The following is a 26,302-nucleotide window of genomic DNA, read 5'->3' as shown; positions in this document are numbered from 1 at the left end:
TGACAAAAGTATATTCCAATGTCTGCGGACACTGTTGAGTAGAACATCAGTATTTCTACCATATGTAGTGACTAGTCTAATGGTTGAATTCTTGTTCTTAGTCTTATCCCTATATGTTAAGAGATTTTTGCCTATTACGATTAGCCACCCAATGGCTGGCCTGAAAGATATTTCCTGTTTTGTATCCTCTGTTCCTGTATCGGGTAGTAAGATCTTCTTGATATAACTCATAAGTAGCATCATTTGAGCATATACGTTTCATTCGCAAAAATTGTGATTTTGGGATGTTTCTGCATATATGTGGAGGATGAAAGCTGGTAACATGGAGAAGTGAATTATATTGGGGGTATTGATGCTACTTATGAAGTATATCAAGAAGATCTTAAGGAATACTGCAACATGGAAGAGAAGGGCATCTATGGTTATGGTAAGTTCTTACACAACTACTCTTTATGTGTATATCAAACTGCTGGTACAGAAGCTTGTGTTGAAAAGGTATTTTACAAGTACTGAGTTTAAGGATGTAACCACAGTGTGCCCTACTGGATTAGAACAGAAATGTACCTGCACTGTTGTAACTGTTTAGATGTATGTATTTTAACAATGGAAACTGTAACACCAGAGGTTAACTTCAGAAAAAATAGCTGAAATTAACTTACTTTATAGCTACCTAGTAAAAGGGTGTTATCTTTCAGTTTCAGTGCAGTAACAGACGCAATGTCTAGAACTAGAGGTTCACTGTGTTGTCTTGGAAGCGTTTTTATTTCATGATGTCCAGGATCTGCCGTAGATCTAAGAAAAGCCTTGTCTATGTATTTTCACAAGTAGTTGCTGAATGCTATGAGCTGTATCAGTGGGGGTTTTACCTGGGATAGAGTCAGATGACAAGAAGTGATGTCATCCTGCAAGCTATCTCAGAAGTAATATTTGAGAGATTAATTTAATAACTCTCTGAGAGAGACCAAGTATTCTGTATTTTTCTTTGACCTGACAACATCAGCTGGAAGACCCACTAACCACATCTGCCTTGCTTGCTCTGTAAGTAAGTTACTAGGGTACAGTAATTCCCATTGATACAGTCAGGAATATAGGAGAGCTTAATTTAGATGTTTTTTTCTTTATTTGAGACTGTCCTGCAATGTTTTTAATATTTCCTGTGATTTTGAACTCTGACATATATTACTGTGATTATATACTGAGTATTTCCTTGTTTTTTTATTTTTATTATTAAATATATTTAAACCTTTCATTGTGGCTGATATTTGAGAGACATATTTAAGTTCTGAGAGTACTTGCATATTTATTTGGTGACACTGTGGGCCATTCCTAATAGCTTTGCTATTGGTCAAACTACCATTTGTATTGATAGTAACATTACACAGTAAGATTGCACACCCTTTGTTAAGGGCCTTAAAGTAGCTGATAAAAAGTTGGCTGGTGGCAGTAATAACTACCTTATAGTCTGGGCAGAAGGGGGCATAGCTAGCAAACCTGTGCCAACCTTTCTCACGTGTGTGTGTATAAATCAAACCTCTAAGTATGTGTGTGTGTGTCAGCTATTTGGACGGGAACATGAAGCACCAGTTGAACAAAGAGGGTGCTGGAGGTCTTGGCTTGGCCACTCAGCTGAGATCTCAACTCTATAGCTGTGCCAGTGAGGAGTTGTATTGGGGAGTTTCTTTCTGTAGCCATTTTAATTTTGCCATCTAGTCTGCCAGCCATATTTAGAAAGGAATACTGCATCCATATATAAAAGTTTTTTTTTACTGGGGAAAAAGTCTTCCTGAAAGGTGAATTTATTTAGGTTAGACAGCGTAGTAACATATTTAATAAGAACAGTATATGTTCATCATTTGATCACTGCTGCAGTAGCCTTAGCTATATGAGCTATGTATGTCCTGCATAGGATGCAACAGTCAACTGGCTTCCAAAGCTTCAGAACACCTTCCATGCACCCAGACTGTTGACACTTGGAGCAGAACTATAAAAAATCAGTGGTCTAGGCATGGAGCCCATCAGAGTTATTCTGCTGCCAAAGAATGTGCCTCTTGCCAGGTTTTGAGGATCTTCAGTCTACTAGTATTGCTCCACTGCTGAGCAGATAAGATACCTTTGTGATGCCCCTGCCCTGGCCCAGTAATCAAGGAGCCTCAGTCCTCACCACTAACACCAGTGAGGGACGTGCACATTGGGAGGATGACAAATAACACACACACAGTGAAGTACAATTTCTCTTAAGAACACACAGAGATCACAGTCAGTCTGGGGTTGGTTTTCTCTCTCTCTCTCTCCAGATCCCCAGTAAGATTCCCCACTAGCACAGCTATAGGATTCAGATCTCAGCCAGGTGGGCAAGCCAAAATCTCCAACACCCTCTCTTCCATCCAGTGCTTCGTGTTCCTGCCCAAGTAGTTGATGCACGCACACACACTTTGAGATTTGATTTATATACAAACACACAGACACTACTGGGGAAGGCTGCCACAGGTTCACTAGCTATGCCTTCTTCTGCCCAGACTATATGGTAGTACCACCTGCCACCAACCACCCTTATCGGCTGCTAAAGGTCCTTGCGAAGGGTGACCAATTTTACTGTGTAATGTTACTATTATCCAAATGGTAAGTGTGTCCAAAGCCAAGACTATTTAAGAGTGGCCTGTACAGTGTTACCATATACATGCAAGTACTCTAACAGCTTAAATATCTCTAAACAAAACCAGCCACAATTAAAAGTTTTAAATATATTTAATAGTAAATAATAAAAGCACAAGACAATACCCATTAATGCAACACAGTGACAGCAGAGTTCAGAATCACAGGAAATACTTTAAAACAACATTGCAAGACAGTCTCACATAAATACAGAAAACATCTAGACTGATCTTACTGTTTTCCTATCTATCTCTAAGAGAGATATTATGATCTAAGTCTTACTTAAAGAGCCAGGCAGATACAAGTGCTGAATGAATGTTTACAGGTCCAAGACAAGATACATGCACAGACTTTCTCCCTGAGATAATTCTTAAGTTACTATCAAACATTTCTGCTGGATCATCTCAGATTACATCATTCTTGTCAACTTTGCTTTTAGTTTCCAGGCCAACAGAAACTCAAAATGCAACACCTCAGTGTCAAGAATACTTATCTCTTAGAAGGTGACACTTGTCTCTTAGAAACTTGTCTGGAACTAGAAATCGTAAAACTGTTAATTACGTTTACCCTTGAAACCTATAATTATCTCTGTTTCAGACAATAGAAAGAATTTCTATCTGCAGACATTCTGTCTTCTAGTTGTGATAAACACACTCGTAAAAGTTTTTTACTTATTTTCTCAGAGGTTGCAAGTTAACTCTGTATGTCCTAACTTCCACTATGAAAACATACATTTGCACAGGCATATAGTCCATATACATTTCTGCTCTTCTCCAGCAGAGTGCACTGTGGTTACATTTTTGAAGCTCGGCACATAACATACAGTTTACTTACATTTGTAAGACAGGCCTATGTATCGTATTAATATTTACAAATGACATAGGATTATTTACAAAATTATAGCTAGCTGGGCTGGCAGCCTTCATAACCTTCTTGGAAAATAAATCTTCCACCCTTTATTTTATGACTAAAACATTACTTTTAAAATGAAAGTGTTTGTGTTATGCTAGGAATTAATTTTTTCTTGGACTGTCAAGCAACTTTTCAGACAGTTGGAAGTCTTTGTTTCTGGCTTAAATTTTAGTGTATGTTGTAATTGGTAGTGTTTTTGTGGTAAAAACGGTATCTTTTTGCTACTTACCTTTACAAACTTTGACTATCAGTTGTATCTAGACTTCATGCTTTATTCTCTGATTTACCATGGAGCAACTTACTGGTTCCTCGGTTCTTCCTTCCTCCAGCCACAAAAAGAAGAAAACTTCCAGACAGCCTTTGCCTGTTCAACAAACTACTAAATTGCCTCAGCCATAGATGGATGACTGCTGTGGCCATTTCTGGTTCCACAGACCCCTCATCTTCCCTGGTTTCCTGTGATGCAGTCCTCAGCCATCACTGAACAGGGCTTCAACACTTTGTATGCAGCTGTTTGAGTGCACTTAGTGGATGTGAGAGAGAGAATTATTTATTTATTTATTTTACATGTGTTTATCAGGAAAGTCCAACTGGACACTGGTCCTTTTTCAGCGGAGGCCTTGGGAGAAAAGCTCCACAATTAACATCTAACAATATACAATATAAAATACAGGCAGATCTTAATTACAAGACACTAAACAAAAAGTTACAAAAATGTTCTGAGACAGACAAATTACTACATAAGTATATATCATGTAAAGTGCATGCATGCATAATTCAGTGATGAACACTATATACATTGAGTGTTAGATTTATAGAGAAAGGAGAAATGGATAGAGTGAAGTCAGAATCTGAAGAATGGAGAGAGTAGAATAGTGCTAGCCTGGACAGTCACAGTTGCAGAACCATGTGTTTGGTAGGTGTTTTAAGTGAATTTTTAAAGTCTTTTATAGAAGTAGTGGATGAGATGGCGGCAATTTATTCCATTGTTTAGCTATTGCATGAGAGTATAGGGAAATACCAGCAGCATTGTTGGGTTTGGTTACGCTGAGAAGAAACATATTGGAGCATAGGTTCCTCAGACTAGTGTATGGTGTTAAGTGTTGTAAGGACTTTTTTTGGAAGGAAGGTAAAGGATTTTATGTGCTAGTAGGAGTTGATTGTAGATAGGTGTAAAATTCGAGCCAGCTGAGTTGTTTAAGGGGAGTGCAGTGATGTGTTTTGTATGGGCTATTGGTAATGAATTTGGTAATCTTAATATAGCAACTCGCTAGTTTGTTTATATCAGAATTTCTAAGATTGGTGAAGAATGGGGAGGCATACAAGAGTGAGGAAATTAGATGGGTACCTACTATAGTGGCTCTAGTGGTATCTGTTAGGAACTGTTTATTTATGTAAAGTGTTCTTAATTTTTATGCACTTTTTTATTGTATGTGGGATATGGACATTGAATGTCATATTGTGATCAATCTCTCTGCCTAGAAATTTGGTATGTGTGACAGGAGATATAATGTTTTTGTGGGAAAGGATGTTGAAGGTAGTGTTTGCAGATATGTGTTGAGTGGGTTGGAAAATAAGTAGTTTTGTTTTATTAGGGTTAGTATAAGTTGAGAGTTGGTGAGCCACCTCTCTACAGAGAAAAAGGAGTCTTGAGTATGCTGTCATAATACTTGGGGGGAAGATGAACAGATTAGCATGGAATCATCTGCATATTGGATTACTGTTGAGTGGATTGTAGATGTGTGGAGGTTGCTGGTGAATATAGAGAATAGTATTGGTCCAAGAATAGAGATGTATGGGACTCCTAAGGTCACAGGGAGAAGAGAAGACAGTTCCTGATGCCATTTAACTGCCTGCTGCCTCCACTTTAGGTTACTCTGAAACCATTCAATTGTGGATTGACTAAGATTCAGTTCAGGTAGAGCAGTAATGAGTTTGTTGTGGTTCACCATATTGAAAGCTTTGGAAAGATCTAGAAAGATGACAGAAACAAAATTACCTTTATCCCTGTGCTCATTAACTGTGTGAGTAAAGGACATGAGGGGAGTGGTGGTGCTATTTATTTATTTTTTTATTTATTTATTTATCATTTGTTGACCGGGAAAGTCCGACTAGGTTCCACAGAGCCTGTTTTCAGCGGAGGCCCGGGGAGAAATGCTCCAGATGCATGTCTTTGGAATGTGGGAGGAAACCGGAGTACCCGGAGGAAACCCACACGAACACAGGGAGAACATGCAAACTCCACACAGAAGGCACCCCAGCCAAGAATCAAACCGGAGAACCTCTTGCTGTGAGGTGACAATGTTAACCACTGCACCACTGTGCCGCCCCGGTTACTCTGAAACCATTCAATTGTGGATTGACTAAGATTCAGTTCAGGTAGAGCAGTAATGAGTTTGTTGTGGTTCACCATATTGAAAGCTTTGGAAAGATCTAGAAAGATGACAGAAACAAAATTACCTTTATCCCTGTGCTATGAAAAGGCCTACATCCATGTTAAGTGTTTGAGAGTAGATTATGAGTTTGAAGATATTCCATAACTTGAGTGTGTATATACCTTCAAATAATTTGGACAGGGAAGACAGGATAGCAGTAAGGCAGTAATTAGCTCCCTAAAGTTGTCACCTTTATGTAGTGGCATTATTTGTGAAAATTTCCATATGCTGGGAACCACTTTTTCAGAAATAGATCTTTTAATGAGGATTGCTACTGGTATGCTATTACTTCGGCGGCAGTTTCTACAAAATTCTTCTTGGAGTTGGTCGGTAGTTAGAGAGGTGGATTTTAGTTTAGTCAGTAGCCTTTTTATCATGTTGAGAGAGACAATGTTGCAAGGTGAAGCCATTATAATTTATCAGAATATCTGGGCCAGCATTGTGGAGGATGGAGGGGTTTGGAAATTTGTAGTTTTAAAATGGATTCAGTAAAGTATTGGTTGAATTGAGTAGGTATGGTTGCACAGTTATCTGTGGTGTAGTGATAGCATGATGTATGTTTTTCTTGGTTGGAGGATGTTATTGCAGAGTAAAAAAAATTAGGATTATTCTGATATTTTGTTTGACTAGTATGGTAGTACTTAGGCTTCTCTGTCTTTATCAGTTTCTTTGCTTTGTTTCTTAATTCTAGGTATTCCTGCTTTGAGTTATGGGAACCTGTTTTATGCCAACTGGACCAAGCTTTGTCTCTTGCATTAAGCAAGGTTCCAGTTTCTTTGCTCATCCACGGAGCAAAGTTTGACTTGATTCTGTTAGTTCTAGGCGGAGTATAGAAGTTTAGGATGTTTAAGAAAGTGGTGTTGAAGTAGTTAATGGCTTCGTCAAAATTTAGACATTTGAGAGATTTCCAGTTACAACCTTTAGGTGCTGAGATGAAGCTAGTAGCATTAAAGTTTTTCATATTTGGTGGAAAGTAGGAGATTTTATTAGAGATGTACATTGTCTTAATAGGAATGTAGGTAGGTGGTCACTCAGACTGTCAGGGAGGCAATCTGAGTGACTCATTTGGGCCAGGCTATTTGTCAGTATCCAGTCTAGGAGTGACTGTTGGTTAATTTATCTGTATGGGTAGGTGATTCAGTTAGTTGAGTAAGTCCTTGTAGGTTGATATGACTAGTGGGACTGATTGAGTTACAGTTTTCCCAGTCTATATTGAAGTCTTCTAGAATGATGCTTTCCTGGTGGAAGCGAATTAGTTGCCCAATGGAGTAGGTTTTTTAGAGTGGGGAAGTTATCAGGTGGAAAGTAGCAGCCAATTGTGTTGATTGTTTTTTTCTGGTTAATAGAAATGGTAGTTGATATGATTTCAGCTGTATCAAAAAACAGAGTTTGAGTTTGTAATGTAAGCTTTAAGTGATTTTTAAATATCACAGCTACCCCCTCCTATCTTACTAGTAATTCTGTCACTGCATAGAATATTGTAACCTGGTGGAGCTATTTCAATATTTGAGATATCTGGTTTTAACCAGGTTTCTGTTACTATCACTATGTCTGGTGAGTAGTGGGAAAGGTTAGCATGACAGTTTTGGATTTTGTTTGATATGCTTCTTGCACTGATGTTTAAAATTAGAAGTTCTGTTGTTTTTCTGAAGAGGTGGGTTAGGGTCGGGGTTCTGTTTTGAGTTGGGGTGTGAATACCTGGTTTTGGACCTGGGTTGGGGTGAATATCTCCACTTGAGAGACAGCCTAGATTCTATGACTGTGAGCATTTTTATTAGTTTAGTAAAGTATTTATCATAAAGCAGAGATTTATCTGTGGGGTTATGAGATGGAGGTATGTGTAATATTGTGAGGTGTTGAGTAGGAATATTAAGGATAGCTTGGTGGATGGGGAGTTTGAGGGGGTGTTGTTTATAGGTGGGACAGAGATGGCATAGTGAGGCAGAGAGGTAGGTGGGGTGTTGTGAGGCAGAGAGGTAGGTGGGGTGTTGTGATAGGAAGAGATGTGAGTAGAGTGAGAATAGTGATAATTATATGAAGTGATAGCATGATGTAGGTTTAATACAAAATAGGTGTTTGGAGAAATATGTGGATTTGTAAGTGTGTAAGGGAATGTTGTTTATATGGTAAAGTAATTTGTTAGTTGTGATATTTGTATAGACTAGGAGTTTGAGTTGGGTATTGGGTAGCATGTAGGTGGGAGTGGAGTTGAAGTGGTTACTGGAATGTTTATAGTGACTGGTCTGTGAGAGGAGTGGGAGTGGTGTTATGAGTATAAGTTACATGAATGTGGGTAGGGTAGGGGAGCAGTGAGGGCAAATGAAGCAGGTTGTACCGACCTCTGAGGAGAAACCACCAGAAACAATCAGCAATTGGGTGAGTTTTGCATATCAAGACCAATGGAGCAGTTCATTAATTTACAGTAACAAGGATTTTGCCAATAATGTTTTATAACTTCAGTACATTTGGTGAACATAATTAATTGTTTTACTACAATCCTTCTCTTAGATTTGAAATAAGGTCTACTTTCTAATGCCTAATCCCTGCTGTTCTACCATGCTTACTGATGGTACATGCAGGAAGGCATTACAAGGGATAGAGATGAATGGTACAGAGGAGGGGGACACTCTGTGGGTAGGGTCCCCGCTTGGTGTGCTCGCTGTTATAAACTATATTGCTTGCAAATATTAGAGCAGTACTTGTTATTTACATAAAACTTAAAGCAAATACATACAACGTTGTGACAGGGAGTTTTATTTAGGGGCCATCTGCTGGTTAAGGATGTATGCACTTAGTTGAATAAGACAGCCTTATAGAAGGGTGCGATTATGCTGCAGAATGAATGGTGCAATGTTGTTGCAGAGTTACATATCTAAACAAGATAGAGACAAGTATGTTAAACTTAAGGTGTAAAGGCTAGCAGAAGCAGTATGATAGTAGTCTATAAGCATTCAGTATAGAAGAGGAGACTTGATATGCTGTGCTTGACACTGGTAGTAGATGTTGGGAGGGGAGAAATACATAAGGAAAGAAGTGAGAAATGCTTCTCTGCCTCGCTGAACTGGGAGGCATCTTCCACAGGGTGATGTCCCTGACAGGACTCTGCTTCTGTCAAGATCTCGGTCAAAAAGAAATAGAAGGTTAAACATTTATCTTAATTTCTCTGTTACTTTAAATAAGAATGATTTACTGGGATACTCAGCTTAGTTGAGGCTTTTGACTCTTCTCATTCTGGATTCTCTGGTAAAATAAAAATAAATTCATTTTCTAAAGATTCCCAATGTAATGAATAGTGAAAGAATTTTGAGACAACAGCTTCAGTTTTTTTCTCCTTGGGTAACTGATTCTGATTCTTCAGAGGAGTAGTGAGTGCCTTTTGGAAGAATTTTCTTTTTCTGAAACCATATCCAGGATGAACCATTTATTTCAGTGGGTACGTAACATTCCAGTACCTTTGAAAAAATATGATTTATTGCAACTGGAATTTCCTCAACCCACTCCTCTTACTTCTATTTTAACAGCTTTTGAGGATGTTTTTATTACAGCCTATAACATGCCTGACAGCCAGCCTGCAGCCCCTAAGAAGGCATAGTGCAAAGTTCCTCACTCTTACTAGTTTTTATTTTCTAATCTTAGATCTGACCCTGTAGTGATTTCCTTGGCAGATCTAGCTGCAGATAGACATTTGTAAGTGCTAATTTTTCCCCTCTAAGGTCAGGAAAGACTTTGATAGATTTTGGAAAAAAAGTATATTCTTCTGCCATTCTTATTTTAAGGATTCCTTATTGACAAGCTCATATGTAAAAGGTTTTTGCTGGTTTCATTTGCAAATATGAGTAACATTATAGCCACTTTTCCTTTTTATGAGGAAAAAATATGCTCTGAATATGCTGATTGCTTCTGCCTCTCTAGTACCATATATTCTCTGAAGTGTGGTTGTTATTCAGGTGGTGCCTCTTCCAGAGCAGTAGCTGCTGGAGCTGTTATGAGAAGGTTTGCATGGTTATGTTCGTAAAATTTACATGAAAATGTTAAAGCTGAAATTTTGAATTATTTCCTTGATAGGGAGGTTGCTTTTGGATCATCTGCCCTTGAGGTCTTGACAAAAGTGTGATGAGAGATGGACACTCAGTGGGCGACTCAAGAGTTTTCAGCCTCCTTCTCCAGGTTTGTTAAATGTTCCATACCTAACTCAGGATCTTATCAAAAGTAAAATAAGCAGATTTTGCAAATTTCTTGCACATAGATGTTCATAAAACAGTGGAAAAGAAAACGCCCTCCCAGAAACCAGAATACTCCAACGCATTAGAATGACTATTTTCAAATGTCAACCTACCACTCTTCTCACCCTGGTAAGTCTTTAAACCTCCCCCCAAATCTGGCTCTCCATTTCTCTGTTTGGCAACAGTTAGTGTCAGTCAAATAGTTTCTGAAGGTCATCTGTTTGGGGGTACAGACGGCAAAGGTTACTCATTTGGGGTACATTTGACAATAGATGTCTCTGTCCTTTTTCATGAGATTCCTCATCATCCACTAGATTAAACTCCCCCTTTCCTCTCCTGTAATTCAGCATCAGCTGACTGAGAGGGTCATATAGCCTGTTCCCATTTCTCTGACAAGAACAGGGTTTTACTCAAATGTTTCTGGTACCAAAGAAAGAAGCATCATGGAGACCATTCCTAGCTCTTTCTTTTCTCAGTCAATTTGTGAAAATCTCAAAGTTCAAAATTCTATCCCTTGGCAAACTGTTACCATGTATCCTGCTTTCATTTTCTTGGTAACACTACATTTAAAGGATGCTTATCACTGTATTCGTGTAGCCTCAGATTTCAAACATGTTTAAGGTTTTCTATGTCTGGATTACACTATCAATTCCCAGCAGCACCCTGTGGGTGTGTTCACTCTTCCAAGGGTATTCATAAAGTGCCTATCTCCAGTGACATCCTATTTCGGACTGTAAAGTATTCATATTTTTCCATATTTTGATGACTTGCTTATCTTGGCATTGTATTTTTCAGTGTTTGTAATCTTTTAACTTGGGTGAGACTTTTCCTTCATAGACTGGATTTCTAGGAAAACATTCAAAAGTCTTGTTTGACCACTTTACACAAAATTGTTTTCCTCAGGTGTCTCCTAGGTACCTCATTTCAAAGACCTTTTCTTCCACAGGAAAAAAAAGTAGATTTGTATCCAGATGTAATCTTGAGTTTTTCCATCCAGTCCATAACTTCAAGACAAAGAAAGTTCTTGGGATACTGTGATTCTTGGAATCTGTGATTTCTCATGAAATTGGGTAAACTGATTACATGTGTTACAGATAAGTCATGTCTGCAAAATAACTTGACTAAATTGACCATTTGGGATACTGTGATTCTTGGAATCTGTGATTTCTCATGAAATTGGGTAAACTGATTACATGTGTTACAGATAAGTCATGTCTGCAAAATAACTTGACTAAATTGACCATTTGGGCACAGGAGAATAATATGCTGATAATTTCATCAAAAACTAAGCATATGAGATTTGGTAGGCATACATTGAAAGGTGAATATTTAATATAGCACACAGTGATTGAAACTGCAGACTCATTTATGGACCTGGGTATATGGGTAGATTCAGCTATGAGTTTTTCTAAGCATGTCAACCAATTGGTTAATGATAGTTATAGAACTACAGGTTGTATTATTTTATTTATTTATTTTATTTTACATTTGTTTACCGGGATAGTCCGACTGGATACATGTCCATTTTCAGCGGGGGCCTGGGGAGGACAGCACCACATAGTCAAACATACAAAAGGTTACACAAGAAGTTAGAAAACAATTAGAATATATAAAAAAGTGGTAATATACCTTATGTACATTGGTTTAGAAGTGTTCCCTAGTAGGGACTCACAGTTCTCATGGACAGACATACAAAGGTTACACAAGAAGTTAGAAAACAATTAGAATATATAAAACAAATATATATTATTATATTATGTTTGTTTAATAATGTTCCCTAGTAGGGACTCACAGTTCTCGTGGACAGAGACAATTACAAGTAAGATTGTAACTCACAGTTAGTCCCTAGTAGGGACTCTCAGTTCTCACGGACAGATGCAATTACAAGTAAGATTGGATACATAGTGGTGATGTAGTTAGATGTTATGATAATTACTGATTATGCTATGATAATTACTGAGTATGTTATTGTTTTATAACTTAATCTGGGTTGGTACATGAGCATAGCCAGTTCAGTTTGAGATACAGTTTGAGTTTTTTTTCGAAGAGACTTTTGGAAGACTGTAGGGTTATATAGTTTGGCAAAGCATTCCAGGTTTTGCCAACAAAGCTGTTGAACAGGGATTCACCAGCTGAGTTGTTAGCTTTGTGGGTTTGTACCAGTAATATGTATGGACCAGTTGGATAAAAAGGTTTATAAAGTCTAGGAAATCAAAAATAATGAAGTCAGTGTTTGCTAGTTACATTGAGTATGAAATAACAATATGGAAACTGTTAAAGATTTTTTGCAAGTGCAACCTCCTAGATTTAGTAGGCACTGGCCTACTAAGAATTGGTCCTTTCCAGTCCGTTCAAGGTCTTCTCAAGCCAAACCCAGACACAGCAAAACCCCCAGGTTTCAGTCCCAGGGGACGCTCTGAACTGAGCAGTGGGGGGGCCTCCACTTCCAAATCTGGAAATAACAAGACTCCCCCTTATGGTAAACAGTCTCAATGACTTCCTTTTAAAATTCCCAATCACTTATCTTTTGACCGCCCCTTTGGGGGGAAAGATTGCTCTTCATGCAACCCAGGACAAATGGGTTTTAAATATAGTGTCCCAGGGATACAGATTAAATTTCCGCATGTTGCCAACATCAAATGGGTGGCCAGACCTGCCCCCAAATCAGTGGGCAGAGGCTCAAAAAGAAGTACTTTCCCTCTTAGTCATGGGGGCTATTCAGCTGGTGCCAGAAGAGGAAAAGGGACAAGGTTTCTACTCCAGACTTTTTCTGGTATCCAGAAAAGACAAATCATGGCCTCCAATCCTGGACCTGTCTACTCTAAACACCTTTCTGGAGATTCCAAAATTCAAAATGCCGACTCTTCACCAATTACTTCCTATGCTAGGCAAAGACGCCTGGTTGGCAGCACTAGATTTAAAAGAAGCATACCTGCACATCCCAATCAGGGAATCTTGCAGAAGATACCTACGCTTCAAAGCACACACATTATCAGTTCTCTGCACTGCCCTTTGGCTTGTCTACTGTGCTCAGGGTATTCACAAAGTGCCTGGCTCCAGTTATTGCATTTTGCAGGCAAAGAAGTATTCAGATATACCCATACCTGGACAATTGTCTAATTCACGTAGAAAGCCAGGGCATACTTTTGGATCATCTGGTGTTTGTAAAAAGTGTCCTAACTTGTCTGGGATCCACCATAAATGAAAAGAAATCACAACTGGTACCCTGTCAGCAAATTACATTCCTGGGAGCAAGCTTGAATACAACTTCCCAGATGGCTTACCTCATGCCAGAAAAGCAAATTCATTTGGTAACCTATTTCAAACAAGTGGCCACAAAAACCCTGCTATATCTGCAAGACAAATACTGCAAGCCTTGGGGTTCATGGCCTCCTGCATTCTTCTAATTCCATATGCAAGACTGCATATGAGGAAACTACAGTGGTATTTAAAAAGCCAATGGAGTCAACATTCTCACAGCCTAGAAACAATTATTCCTATCATACCTTGCCTATGCCTAGAGTTCCTCTGGTGGGCAGAGGCCTGCCACCAAAACAAGGGACTACCATTCACACTACCCCCTGCTGCCCAAATTCAGGGCAAATGGAACCCAAGTCAAATGCACCTACATATCAATCAAATGTTAGCTGTACAGAATACTGTGGCATCCTTCAAGGACTACATTCTTCCAGGACAACTAATGGTAAAGACGGACAATACCACGGTTATGTGGTACATAAACAAGCAGGGTGGGTACACATTCCTACCCCCTCTGCAGACTAGCCATGGCATTGTGGAACATAGCCTTGAGCTTGAGTTATAATTAACCAGTTAAAATACTGAAATTGTAACACTACTCATAAAATGTCTAGAGTGGTAAAAATTGAGTAGTGTTACAATTTCAGTTTAGTTATTTGTTTGTAACACTTTTCATATGTAGTTGCCTTTTAACATTGTGGTGCCTTTAAGTAATCAAAACAAATGTATTTTAATTGGTTAATTATAACCAGCTGTTTTTATAAAATGGAGTTTTGAATTTTGTAACTTGTTTCTGATGAAGTTTGCTGGTTAGGGAAATGAAAAGCGCTTCAAACAGTTTTGTCTACCATTAAATTTGTGGACATCTTTGACAGTTTGCCGTGGCAGTATTTTTTATTTTCAACATGTTGACAAGCGAATGGGGAGCCCAGACGTAGATCTATTTGCCACCCCCCAGAACTGCCAGTTGGAAATGTTTTGCACAAGGACTCCCCACAAACAAGCCTGGAAAGTGGATGCTCTGTCCTTCAGCTGGAAAAACCTGTCAGTCTATGCCTTCCCCCCGCTGTCTCTGCTCTCCAAAGCTCTACTAAAAGTCAAACAGGACAAACAAAGGATGATCTTGATTGCTCCAGACTGGCCGCGTCAACACTGGTACCCCCTCCTGCACAGTGTGTCGCAGTTATCTCCATGGCACCTGCCTCCGACCCCTTCCCTGCTGTCTCAGCAGGAGAACCAAATTCTGCTCCCTCAGCTTCCAACATTGAACCTTGCAGCCTGACTAATCTCTTAAAGTCACCCTTATCATCCCTCAGCAAACCTGTGATGGATGTCATCTTAGAGGCAAGGAGGCCTAGTACTAGAAAATCTTATGCTGAAAAATGGAAAAGATTCTGTGTCTGGACCCAATCTCAAGGGATGAGTACAGCAGCACCCAATTTACCTCAGATTTTGCAGTACTACTGAGATGCTTCACAAGGGCCTGTCTTTTACGTCCATTAAAATGCACGCCTCAGCCATTTCAGCTCATTATAACACAGAACCTCCCCTCTTCTCTCATCCTCTGCTTAAGCAGTACCTCAGAGGGGCCAAAAATTTGAGACCACCCAGGGGAGCTCCAACCCCTGCCTGGGACCTTAACTTTGTATTGGAGAAACTCACTCTACCTCCTTTCAAGCCAGCTGCTACTACAGACTTAAAATTTCTTTCTTGAAAAACAGCATTCCTTTTAGCAATCACTTCAGCTAGAAGGATGTCTGAATTACAGGCCCTTATGGCAGTGGAGCCTTTCATCATCTTTCACGTGGACAGGGTGTCACTTAGGACCAATCCATCCTTCGTGCCCAAGGTGGTATCCAGTGTGGCTCTTAATCAGTCCATTCATTTGCCAACCTTCTTTCCCAATCCACAGAACAAAGGGGAACGGATTCAGCATTCCTTGGATGTGCACAGACAACTTAGATTCTACGTGGACAGGACTAAACCTCGAAGAAAATCTGAACAACTGCTAGCAGCATTTGCTGCAGGGGCAGAGGGGAAGGCTATTTAAAAAAAAAAAACATTTCTAAATGGATAAGCCATTGCATTCATTTCTGCTATAAGCACCATGGAAAACCTATCCCCCAAGGGATCAGATCTCACTCCACCAGGGCTGCATCTACTTCTGCAGCCTTTCTCAGAGGTGTTCCTACCAGGGACATCCTAAAAGCTTCTACCTGAAGTTCTGTACATACTTTCACCAAGCATTATCACTTGTCAATTTTCTCTAAATCCAGAGCTGGCTTTGCCACTGCTGTCTTGCAGGGCCTTATAGCTGGCCCTAATGCTATATAAATTCCTCCTCCCAACCATAGCTTTGGGAATCTACCCAAATGTAACGACTGCAACAGTGAAACACAAAAAAAATAGTACAGTTGTGTACACTTACCATAAATGTAGATGTTCGAGTGTATTTACTGTTGCAGTCCTGCTTACCCTCCCTCCAGCCCCTAACTTCTTCTAGCTATACCTCTACTTTACTATGCTTAAAAGCCTTTTTGGTGTATTTGCTTTTTGTTGGAGGTATACCTTTGTGTTTTTATGTTTATTTGATCCCCATTAGGTGGGCACCTGACATCTGGGGCAAGAAAAACTGATGTAATGGCGTCAGCTGCATGTTTTATACCCCTGATGACCTGACGTCATGGAAGAAGGGACAGCAACCGACGCAGGACCCAAGACTTTGTTAATCAGGCCGGCTGAGGGCAACCTGCAAGCAGATTACCCAAATGTAATGACTGCAACAGTGAATACACTCGAACATCTACATTTATGGTAAGTGTACACAACTGTACTTTCTTTGGCCCTTCTTAATCCTTTATCAGGGAGCTACCTGTTTTCTAGGTGGATGGGTGTGCAGAACGTCTTTCACACATTTCCATCCATCTAGAAAACAGGGAGGAAAATTAACTCTTACTCCGTTAGAATCAACTCGTCAGGCTGATTTGAGGTTCTTAATGTGGAAAACAGTTTTGTTTATTGCTCTGTTTCTGCAAAAAGTTGAAAGCTGCCATAATGGATCAACCATATTTCATTTTTACAAAAGTTTGGGGTTTCTTTAAGAACTAATCCATCTTTTATGCCTGAAGTGTTTTTAGCCAAGCTATCCATCTTCCCTGTCTTCTTTCCTGAACCTTGAAAATGAGGGAGAGAGGATTCTTCACACTCTGTGTGTCCACATTATTTTGCAGAACTAAACCCTTAAGAAATTCTAATTTCTCATGAAGAGTAGAGCAACCTATGTCAAAGTCGACCATCTCCAAGTGGTTGTCACATGCTATCACTTTTTTTGGTATTCCACCATAACAAATAAATTCTAGGCAGGGTCAAGGCACTTTCTTCTACAGCCTTAGCTTCATCAATGGTGTTCTAGAAAGGGATGGTCTACAAGCCAAAATCATTTTTCAGGTCTAGAGCAGGCTTTGCAAGGACTGTTCTCCAGGTGGTCACTGCTGCTGCACCATCACTTCAATTTCCCTCCCCCCTTATTTTCTGTATGTTTTTTTTGTTTCCAGGATTTAGAGATTGAATTTTATTACCTAGCACTGTCCTCTTTCAGAGCTCTAGCCACCCTCTTTCAGTTGGTATAAAAGGGCTGAATAGCTTGGTGCTCAGGCCGCTGATTCTCCAGAGCTTTGCTGGAGTTGTCAACAGTCTTGGGCCATTGAAAGTGGGGCTAAAGCTTTGGAATCTGTCCAGCTGTTAAATCCTATGCAAGATACAACGCATATAATTAAGGGTACTGCAGCAGTGATCATTCATACATCTACTGTTATGGTAAGCTTACTTATGTAACTGTTCTTTCTTTTCTCATTTTTGTTTATCAGTAAGTATGATTTTTAACTCACAAGTTGATTCTAATGACTGCTTAAGTGACTGTTTAATTGTAACTCAGCCGGATAGGGGACCTGAATCTGACAGAATATGCCTACTAAAGGTCGGTCATTTTCCAGGGAGATTCCAAGAAAAAGTGAAGATACTGAGAAAATCTTTTCTTCTGTTTCGTTGTGTTACTTAACCCAAGTGCAAAGTAGTATCAGACATATTGGTTGCAACTCCCAGGAGCTCTTTCCCTCTCTTTGTGGCTCCTTGAAAGTTGAAATTTTGTATCCAAAAGTTTGATTCTTGACTGTGAGCTGAATAGCTAAGATGCTTGAGAATATGTAGTGTAATATATTTCTACATGTTGAAGGAGAAAAATTAATCAAATTGTATAATCCATTTCAGTTTTGAAAGGGAGTGATAGCTTAGCTGTAATAATGCCAGTGTTCTCTGGAAAACAAAATTTGTGATACATCCACAGTTTGCTCTCCAAAAAGGGCATAAAACCCATGGAAAGTATTGATGCGTATGATTATTGATTTGGAAAATAAAACTAGGTAAAGTGAGTTTGCAGAGCCATGTATTGTATAAGATGTGTTTGAGTAAGGGGCATATTGTTATAGGGAGTAGATAGAATGTAGATTTACTGTGCTGTATTTTTTTCAGATTTTATTGAATACTGTAACTAGATTGCAGCTAAAAAGGGGTCACTGTGGTCAGATCCACGTATAATCAATGTTCAATGTTGAAGAAATTCACAGTCAGGGCTCCTAGGATCCATTTAAGAGTTTTCAAACAGTTAGACCAGGAATACAAAATTTCTATACCATTTACCTATCAGGAACTTGAAAAGTTCAACACCACCAAGTTCCCTTATATATTTAGGAAGAGAGTTCCATAACATCCTTGATCTATGGTGCCAGTACCTGTTCTTAACATCTGGCACACTTTCATGTAGATACTATCCCCTAAAAATGTAATAACAAGGGAGGCTGTTTATGCCTCATTTCTTAGTGATTTGTACACAAGAATCAAGTCACCTGTTAAGCCTATAGCCAGCTGAGTGTATGGAAAGGTTCTCAAGTCTGTTTTTATAATAGAGGATCCTATGTTGTCTTTTCTATCCAGATTCTGCCTGTGGGTTATCAGATGCGACTCTGATCCAACACTGGCCATTTTAAAAGACTTCGGTCCCCAAGCTTTGCCTCCTCTACCCATACTACTTACAGTATTACCCCAGGTCTTGATTGCCGCCTTCCAGGACAGCAGCTAAATCGCAAGTTTTGCTTGGTGTATCTTTTTTCATGCTTTAGTTCGTTTTTGTCACCTATTCATCTACCCTTATTGTTATTGTATGATAGATTGTCTTTTTATAGATTAGGTTCTGATTAAGTTAGTTTAGGTAGTTGTAAAGATATAACTGTTTCTACTGTCATGTGCTTTTGCTCCCCATTTTTATGTTTACTTAAAAAAACAAATAAATGATAATAAGATGTTCTTCATCTCACATTGCTGCAGTCCTAACACTTGGGTAGTCCGCTGTCCCTCGGTCGGCCCGAATATCAGAGTATAAGGCTGACGTCGGTCAAGGTGCATTTGACTGACATCAGAACGTCAGGGTACAAATGCGCATGACCGACGTCATATCCTCTGTCTTTTTTGCCGCATGGTCCGATGCAGAAGCAGTGTTGCAAGTGCCGTTGCTCTGAAATTTTTCAATTCGGAGTTTCAGACCAAGTCAGAGTTGGTTAAGTACCCGCTAGAATATTTTGTTTTTTTCTTGCCTCAGTGGTTTACCGGATGTCAGAAAAAGTGAATAACTGTATTTCTTGTGGGAAACAGATACCGCATAGGGATTACCATAATTTGTGTATACCTTGTTTGGGACCTGAGCACGACGTTGTTGGGTGTCGCTTTTGTGCTAGGTTCAATAAACGCACTATAAAGCGTAGGTTGGATTGTGCCAGGTTGGTCTTTGGGAAGCGGTGCAATTACAATATGCTGTCGGATGCTCCGACGCCGGCTTCCTCAAAGAAGCACAAGGACAAGGCAGTTAAACCTAGGTTAGAGGAGTCGTCCGAACTGGACGCCGGTTCTTTAGAGGCGTCAGTGGAACCGGTGGTTCCGACGGAGGCCTCTCTGGAGTCCCAGGGAGAAACTGTGTTTTTACAGGATGTGGCCTCTCAGGAGGCAGGTCAGGCTGTAGGGGCTTCTCAGGTAACTGTACTCCCCTCCCTTCCTAAGGTGTCTAGGCCCTCTCTTTCTGCTTCCAAGGCTTCTCCTAGAGGCAGGTCTAGTTTTGCTTCTGTGGGTGTCACTCCTAGTTCTTCAGGTTCAGTGCCCAAGAAGCACATGCTTAAAATGGCAGAAGATTTAATTACTTTGATTAGAGGCTCTATGCCCCCTCCTGATAAGAGGCCTAGGATGGAACCTGTGTTGGGGATTATGAGCAGGCTTCGGATGTGTCTGAGTCTTCGGCTGACGACTTGCAGGAGTATTCTCATTATTCTGATTCTGATGTGGATGATTCTACTCCTTCTGCTTCTCCTCCTGAGGATTTTTCTTTTTCAGAGACCCTTCACTCCATGAGAGAGCATTTTAAATGGGAAGGTCAGGATTTCTCTGATTCCAGGAAAAGGCTTAGGGAATTTTTGTTTTTACCCCAGCATAGGCCTTTAGCTATACCTCCTGTTCTGAATGTGGTGGAAAATGTGTTGGCAGAGGCTTCTCTTAATCCTGATTCTTTGCCTCCTGCTCCTGTTAAACCAGATAGGTATTACAGGGTGCCTGAAACTTATAAGTATCTTTTTAAGAGTCCTAGGGCAGACCCAGAAACTGTTAGCCAGGGGCCTAAGGGTGTTAAGGCTTCTGTTGTCAAGAATCCAGTTCCGGCAGATAAAGAGGCCAGGGCCTTGGATAGGTGGGGAAAGAAAGTTTATACTTCTTCCACTCTAGCCATGAGAGCTTTGAATTGCCAGTTTCATATGTTGAAATATCAAAATTATCTCCTTTCACAGTTGAAATCTAAGGTTGATGCTCTGGAAGGTATTGATTGTAAAGAGTTACAAGATTTAGTGCATGTTTCTGAACAGGTGGGTAAGCATTCTTTGCAATGTGGTTTTGATGCTGTTCAGGCCTCCTAGGGTGGCTGCCACTGGGTCAGTTCTTCGCAGGCATGCCTGGCTGAGGGATCAAAATTTATCTGACCATGTTAAAACTAGGATTTTGGATGCCCTTTGCAATCTGATGTCTTGTTTGGTTCTCCTGTTGAGGCAGTTTTAAAGAAAATGGAAGACAAGGCTAAGTCTATGCAGACTGTTAAAGATTTTTGCAGGTCCAGCCTCCAAAGTTTAGTAGAAATTGGCCTACTAAAGGGTGGACGATCCTTCTTATGATTCCCAGTCTAGGGGTAGATCTAGACGTGGCAGGGGCAGAGGTCAGGGCTCTTTCAGGCCTAGAACAGGGAGTTCTCCTGCACAGTCTTCGGTGAGGGCAGGGGTCAGTCCTTTCGTAAACAGACCCAATGACCTACCTTTTCAGCTGCCAGAACCTTCTCGCCTGGCAGCACCTTTGGGAGGAAGGTTGGCACTTTTCAAAGAAAATTGGAGTTTGATTACCCAAGACAGATGGGTACTGGATATCATACATCACGGTTACAGGTTTTATTTCCATACCTTGCCTCCTTTCAAAGGCATGCCAGACATTCCTCCTCAACAAAGAATAGAGGCTCACAAGCAAATTTCTCTGTTACTCCAAATAGGGGCCATACAGCCGGTTCCTATGCCAGAAAGGGGCCTAGGATTTTATTCTCGCCTGTTCCTTGTGCCAAAAAAGGGGAACACGTGGAGACCAATTTTGGATTTATCTATCCTCAACACTTATCTGGACATTCCCAAGTTCAAAATGTTGACGTTACAACAGCTTTTACCTCTACTGTTAAGCCTATAGCCAGCTGAGTATATGGAAAGGTTCTCAAGTCTGTTTTTATAATAGAGGATCCTATGTTGTCTTTTCTATCCAGATTCTGCCTGTGGGTTATCAGATGCGACTCTGATCCAACACTGGCCATTTTAAAAGACTTCGGTCCCCAAGCTCTGCCTCCTCTACCCATACTACTTACAGTATTACCCCAGGTCTTGATTGCCGCCTTCCAGGACAGCAGCTAAATCGCAAGTTTTGCTTGGTGTATCTTTTTTCATGCTTTAGTTCGTTTTTGTCACCTATTCATCTACTCTTATTGTTATTGTATGATAGATTGTCTTTTTATAGATTAGGTTCTGATTAAGTTAGTTTAGGTAGTTGTAAAGATATAACTGTTTCTACTGTCATGTGCTTTTGCTCCCCATTTTTATGTTTACTTAAAAAAACAAATAAATGATAATAAGTTTGTAAGTTCAGTGTGTGTGTTTGTGTGTGTTAGTCAGTCAGTTAGTCATTTAGTTAGTAGGTATGGTTAAGGGGTTTAAAAAGTATGTAGTGTGTGTGGCCACAAGCTTCCTTCACGGGACTTGCACAATCAGTGCATTTACTGCCTCGTGGCCGCTCACTTGGAGAATGATTGCCCATTTGTGATGGCTTAAGATCCAAGGCTGTCCATGAGCAAAGGGCTAAGTTAGTTGTCAAGGATTTTCTGCATGATAGAGATGTTTCTTCCTTCTCTGCCCCAGCCAGTAAATCAGATAAGAGTGATTGAGGTCAGAGGGCATGTACTAAAGACTCCAAACCACCTAAAGGGGATTGCAAACAAGCAGCTGCCCTTGCTTCTAACCAGCCGGAGCCAAAGATCTCCGGCTCCACCAGCTGCATCCATGCTGTTTTCAGATCCGACAGCTCATCTCCTACAGGACATTCTGCTAGAAAGGTTCCTTCCCCAACTCTTAGCGGCCCTAGCCCCTTCTTATCAAAACAGGCTCCCTTGGGATCTTCTCTGGTCTGGGTTCAGTCCTAGGATCATAGGAGATTACTAGGTTATCGACCCGGAGGTCTGTTTAAGCATAGCCATTTCATCCCAGTGTAATACCATGAAAATGATAGTCAATACCCAAGATTGCATTTAGTGATGACTGCCCATGTCCAGGAAGGTTGTGGGTGCTGTCTCTGGTAAGAATTTACAAGGTCCCATCCAGGTTCCTCTTGAACAGTGCCATAGAGGTGCTCTGTTTCACATGAATTGGTAGCCTGTTCCAAAGATGTGGCAGTCCTGCTTGGAGCCTTTTACTGGTAGGTGGGCCTCCAAGTAGTAGCTTCTTCATCTTGGTTGGTCCAATCAGTTGGGAGTATTAGACCTGCTGAGTTGGAGCAGTTGATGCAGTCCTTCCTGCAAGATCAGCTGCAACTAAGCCTGATCCCATCTACTACTTCTCCTTGACTGTGATCCTCATTACTCCTTTTTGGCTCCATCAGGTGTGGTTCCCATTTCTGTGGTACCCTCCCTGGGTGTTGGATACTGTTCCAGATCTGATGTCTTGCCCAGTGGGGTTGGACCTGCCTAATCTCCAGACCCTCAAAGTAAACTACATAGTTTCTCCAGTTCCCTTGATGAACCAGCCAACATCAGAAACCGACTGTAGAAGGAAGAAGGCTAGCTGGTAAAATATAGTAACTTCTGCACAGCTCGAAAGGAGTATAACACACGTATAGCCAACACTAGTGTTCCACCAAAATTCAGGCTTAATCCACTCGTAATGATAAAAACAAATCTTTTATTGAAAATAAGGTTTAGCTCTTTCATCTGTTAAAAATTAGACTTCCTCAGAACCAAAATGGAGTACTTCCAGTTCACATTTAAATAACCTTTTTGGCGCCAAAAATTCAAAAGGAAATGGAGCTCTTGAAGAGACATAGTCATAATAATTCAATATATACATACTACTATGCTAAAAACAGCTAAGCATTTCAACAGATCCAGTGTGCTGATATAAAAAATGACAATATAAATATAATGACAATATAAATAATTAAAAATAATTATGGTAAATAAAATAATGGTAAATAAAATAAAATCCACTCTGCACATACTAACTTCATCTTGAAACATACTCCAAATATATATAATAGTGAAATGGTAAAACTTGCATGACTAGTGCTCATAAATTGTAACAAGTCAACAAGAATTAAAATACAATGGCAACATCCATGATATATCTATGCCATAATTAAAAATGGTTTAATACTTATATATTCATTTATGCCAGGTGACCTAATGGCATCTGTCAAAATTTGCCACTTACTTTCTTTCATGGCTAAAAGTGCTTTCCAATTTCCCCCATAAGTAAATACTTCTACGTGATCTATAATGGCAAATTTAAAACCATGTGATTCACCATACATGGATATGTTTTTATAAAGTGCATTGTTATTGTCTTTAATCTTTATCTTGTAAATATGTTCATATACTCGTTTCCTAAGGGCTCTCTCTGTTTTGCCTATATAGAATGCGCTGCAGGCATAACATGTAGCAATATATACAACTTGTTTGGTGCTACAGTTTCCTGCTTTGCATTTAATATTAGTCTTATTGATATCTCTTAACTTAATATTGCCTACCTCATTTATGGCATGACATTGTTTGCAGGTACCGCATTTTCTAGTTCCCATCGAGAGCTTTGTATTATGTACAGTTTTTTGTTTAGAAGCTTTCTCCAATAGTTTTTTAATGTTGGGTGCTGTTTTATATACAAAGCTCGGATAATTGCCCAAAATGGAAGCTGTATCATCATTTACAGTTAAGTTCCAGTGCTGTCTTAAAATATCTCTAATATACTTTGTGTAAGGAGTATACATCAAGACGCAAACTCTATTACAACACATACCTACATCGTCATATCCCTTGTTTCTATTATGAATCTTCATAAAATCTAATGACTTACACAACAAAGGTGGAAATTTTTTACCCCATTCATTCTTCACATAGTTGGAAACTTGTGATAATAGGGCTGAGAGGGTATCCTAGATTACTAAACATATTACTTATTCGGTCAACTTTAATATTCATGATTTTTCTAGTAGATGACATACGAGCTGCCCTAATACATTGTCCTTTGTAGACATTTTTGAATATATGGGGAAGGGTGATAACTATTAAATTCAATATAGTCATTTGAAAAGGTTTCCTTCCTATGAATTAGTGAAATAAATCCCTTATCAGAATGGCTAATATATGTGTCCAAATATGCTATGCCACTCTCACTGATGTTATGAATGAATTTTAAAAAATTGTTGTACTATTAATAAATTCCATGAAAGAATTAGTCTCATCTTTTGAACCTTTCCATAAGATGAATAAATCAATAATCGATGCGGTACCTGCAAACAGTGTCATGCCATAAATGAGGTAGGCAATATTAAGTTAGGAGATATCAATAAGACTAATATTAAATGCAAAGCAGGAAACTGTAGCACCAAACAAGTTGTATATATTGCTACATGTTATGCCTGCAGCGCATTCTATATAGGCAAAACAGAGAGAGCCCTTAGGAAAGGAGTATATGAACATATTTATAAAATAAAGATTAAAGATAATAACAATGCACTAGGCTGCTCCAAGCCGAGGTGCTAAGAGAGATTTAATTCCTGTGCTTTCAAAGTTTTATGCGGTTTTTGCATTCGATGGAAAAAAATTAATTCTTTTGGAGGTATATTCGTGGTCGTTTCTGGTAAAATAGAGTACTAAATACAATTGTTGAAAAACTGTCAGCAGATATTGATGTTTCAGATCAATCTTTAGCTGAAAGTACAAATGCAGAATAACATAAAATATGATTCTTGTGAACATTTTCCATAATTTTAAATATTAAAGATATGGAGGACCTATTACAATGATAGATCATTATAGTGATGGCTCATGATGTGGTACTCAAACAACTGCAGTACTTTGGTCAAAGCATAAAGCATGCCATTCTTTTGAGATTTTGAATAGACTGTGTCTAGGTTTTCTTATTGAGATTCTTGTCACCTTAGTAAGAAGGGCAACGTGCCAAGTCGTAGAGTAACCAATCCAAATGGGGGGAAAAGGTAACACAGGCAAACTATTCCATAAAAAAAAAAAAATTAGCCAAGCTAGAGTTTTCACTGTGTGATACCTTAACCTTCTTGTAATGGAGGCCCATGGGATGTATGCAAAAGACCCCCTTAGGGACATCAAGTGTTTCAGTTACATGGCTTCTGAATGTCCATGACTTTTTTACTTTTTAACTCTTTATGGTTACATTCAGGCTAATAAAGCCAAACTCTGCTAGCTGTGAACATGCATGCATGTGTCATCCTTTGTATTGACCTCCTCAGCACAGCCTAAGTGAATAGTTTTCCTTACATCAGAATCACGAGGTCTTTAAATGCAACTGATGCCCATAAAGGTTAAGATACGTGTAAAATCTCACAACTAGCACCCTAACCAAAGGATAAAAAGGTCACACAGACAAATTATTTGGTAAAAACTGCAAGAAATATTTAGCCAAGCTGCAGTATTCAATGTGTGATACCTTAAACCTCCTGTAATGGAGGCCCATGGAAGATGTATGCAAATAACCCCTTAAGGACATAAATAGAATAATGTGTAATGTTCATTTGTGTAATAAGGTTTGCACTGCAGTAAAGATTGTTATTCCCTTTCTTCCCCAAAACTGTTGTCTTACAGTAATGTTACTAGTGTGATATTTCTTCATCACGTTTTGAGTACTTTTATTGCCAGAAAGGGTTGATTTTTTTAAAGTTGATATATACATCTGTCATGCTAGTGTATTGTTAATTGTTATTAATTTTGAAAAGTTTAGTTTGTTTTTAAATGGCCAAGTATTTTAATTGTATCTCATTATTTTTTTAGGTTATTCCGAAATTTATAAGTTTATTACAGCGTGATCGAAAGTGGTAAGTAATACTTCAGTCTTATCATGTTAAGTTTTAAGGCACAGCAGTGTATATTAAATCAGTCTTTCATTTTACAGCATTGAATTACCTGGAGAT

The 26,302-nt window shown here is 39.3% G+C and overlaps 1 protein-coding gene across 4 annotated transcripts in view; it reads left to right on the top strand.

Annotated features, from left to right (window-relative positions):
- TGDS (TDP-glucose 4,6-dehydratase) overlaps positions 1-26,302 on the top strand; it is a 750,932-nt gene that overhangs the window by 466,619 nt on the left and 258,011 nt on the right. For all 4 annotated transcript variants that reach the window (XM_044073003.1, XM_044073005.1, XM_044073004.1 and 1 more), the window contains one exon: positions 26,163-26,206. In XM_044073003.1, the coding sequence (XP_043928938.1) occupies positions 26,163-26,206 (44 nt within the window). The remainder of the gene's footprint in view (positions 1-26,162; positions 26,207-26,302) is intronic.

This window comes from Protopterus annectens, chromosome 5.part1 (assembly GCF_019279795.1).
Source record: "Protopterus annectens isolate FY-2018-M chromosome 5.part1, PAN1.0, whole genome shotgun sequence".
In the NCBI taxonomy this organism is placed as follows: domain Eukaryota; kingdom Metazoa; phylum Chordata; order Ceratodontiformes; family Protopteridae; genus Protopterus; species Protopterus annectens.
Note: the sequence above shows the minus strand (reverse complement) of the source record. Positions and strands in the feature narration are given on the sequence as shown.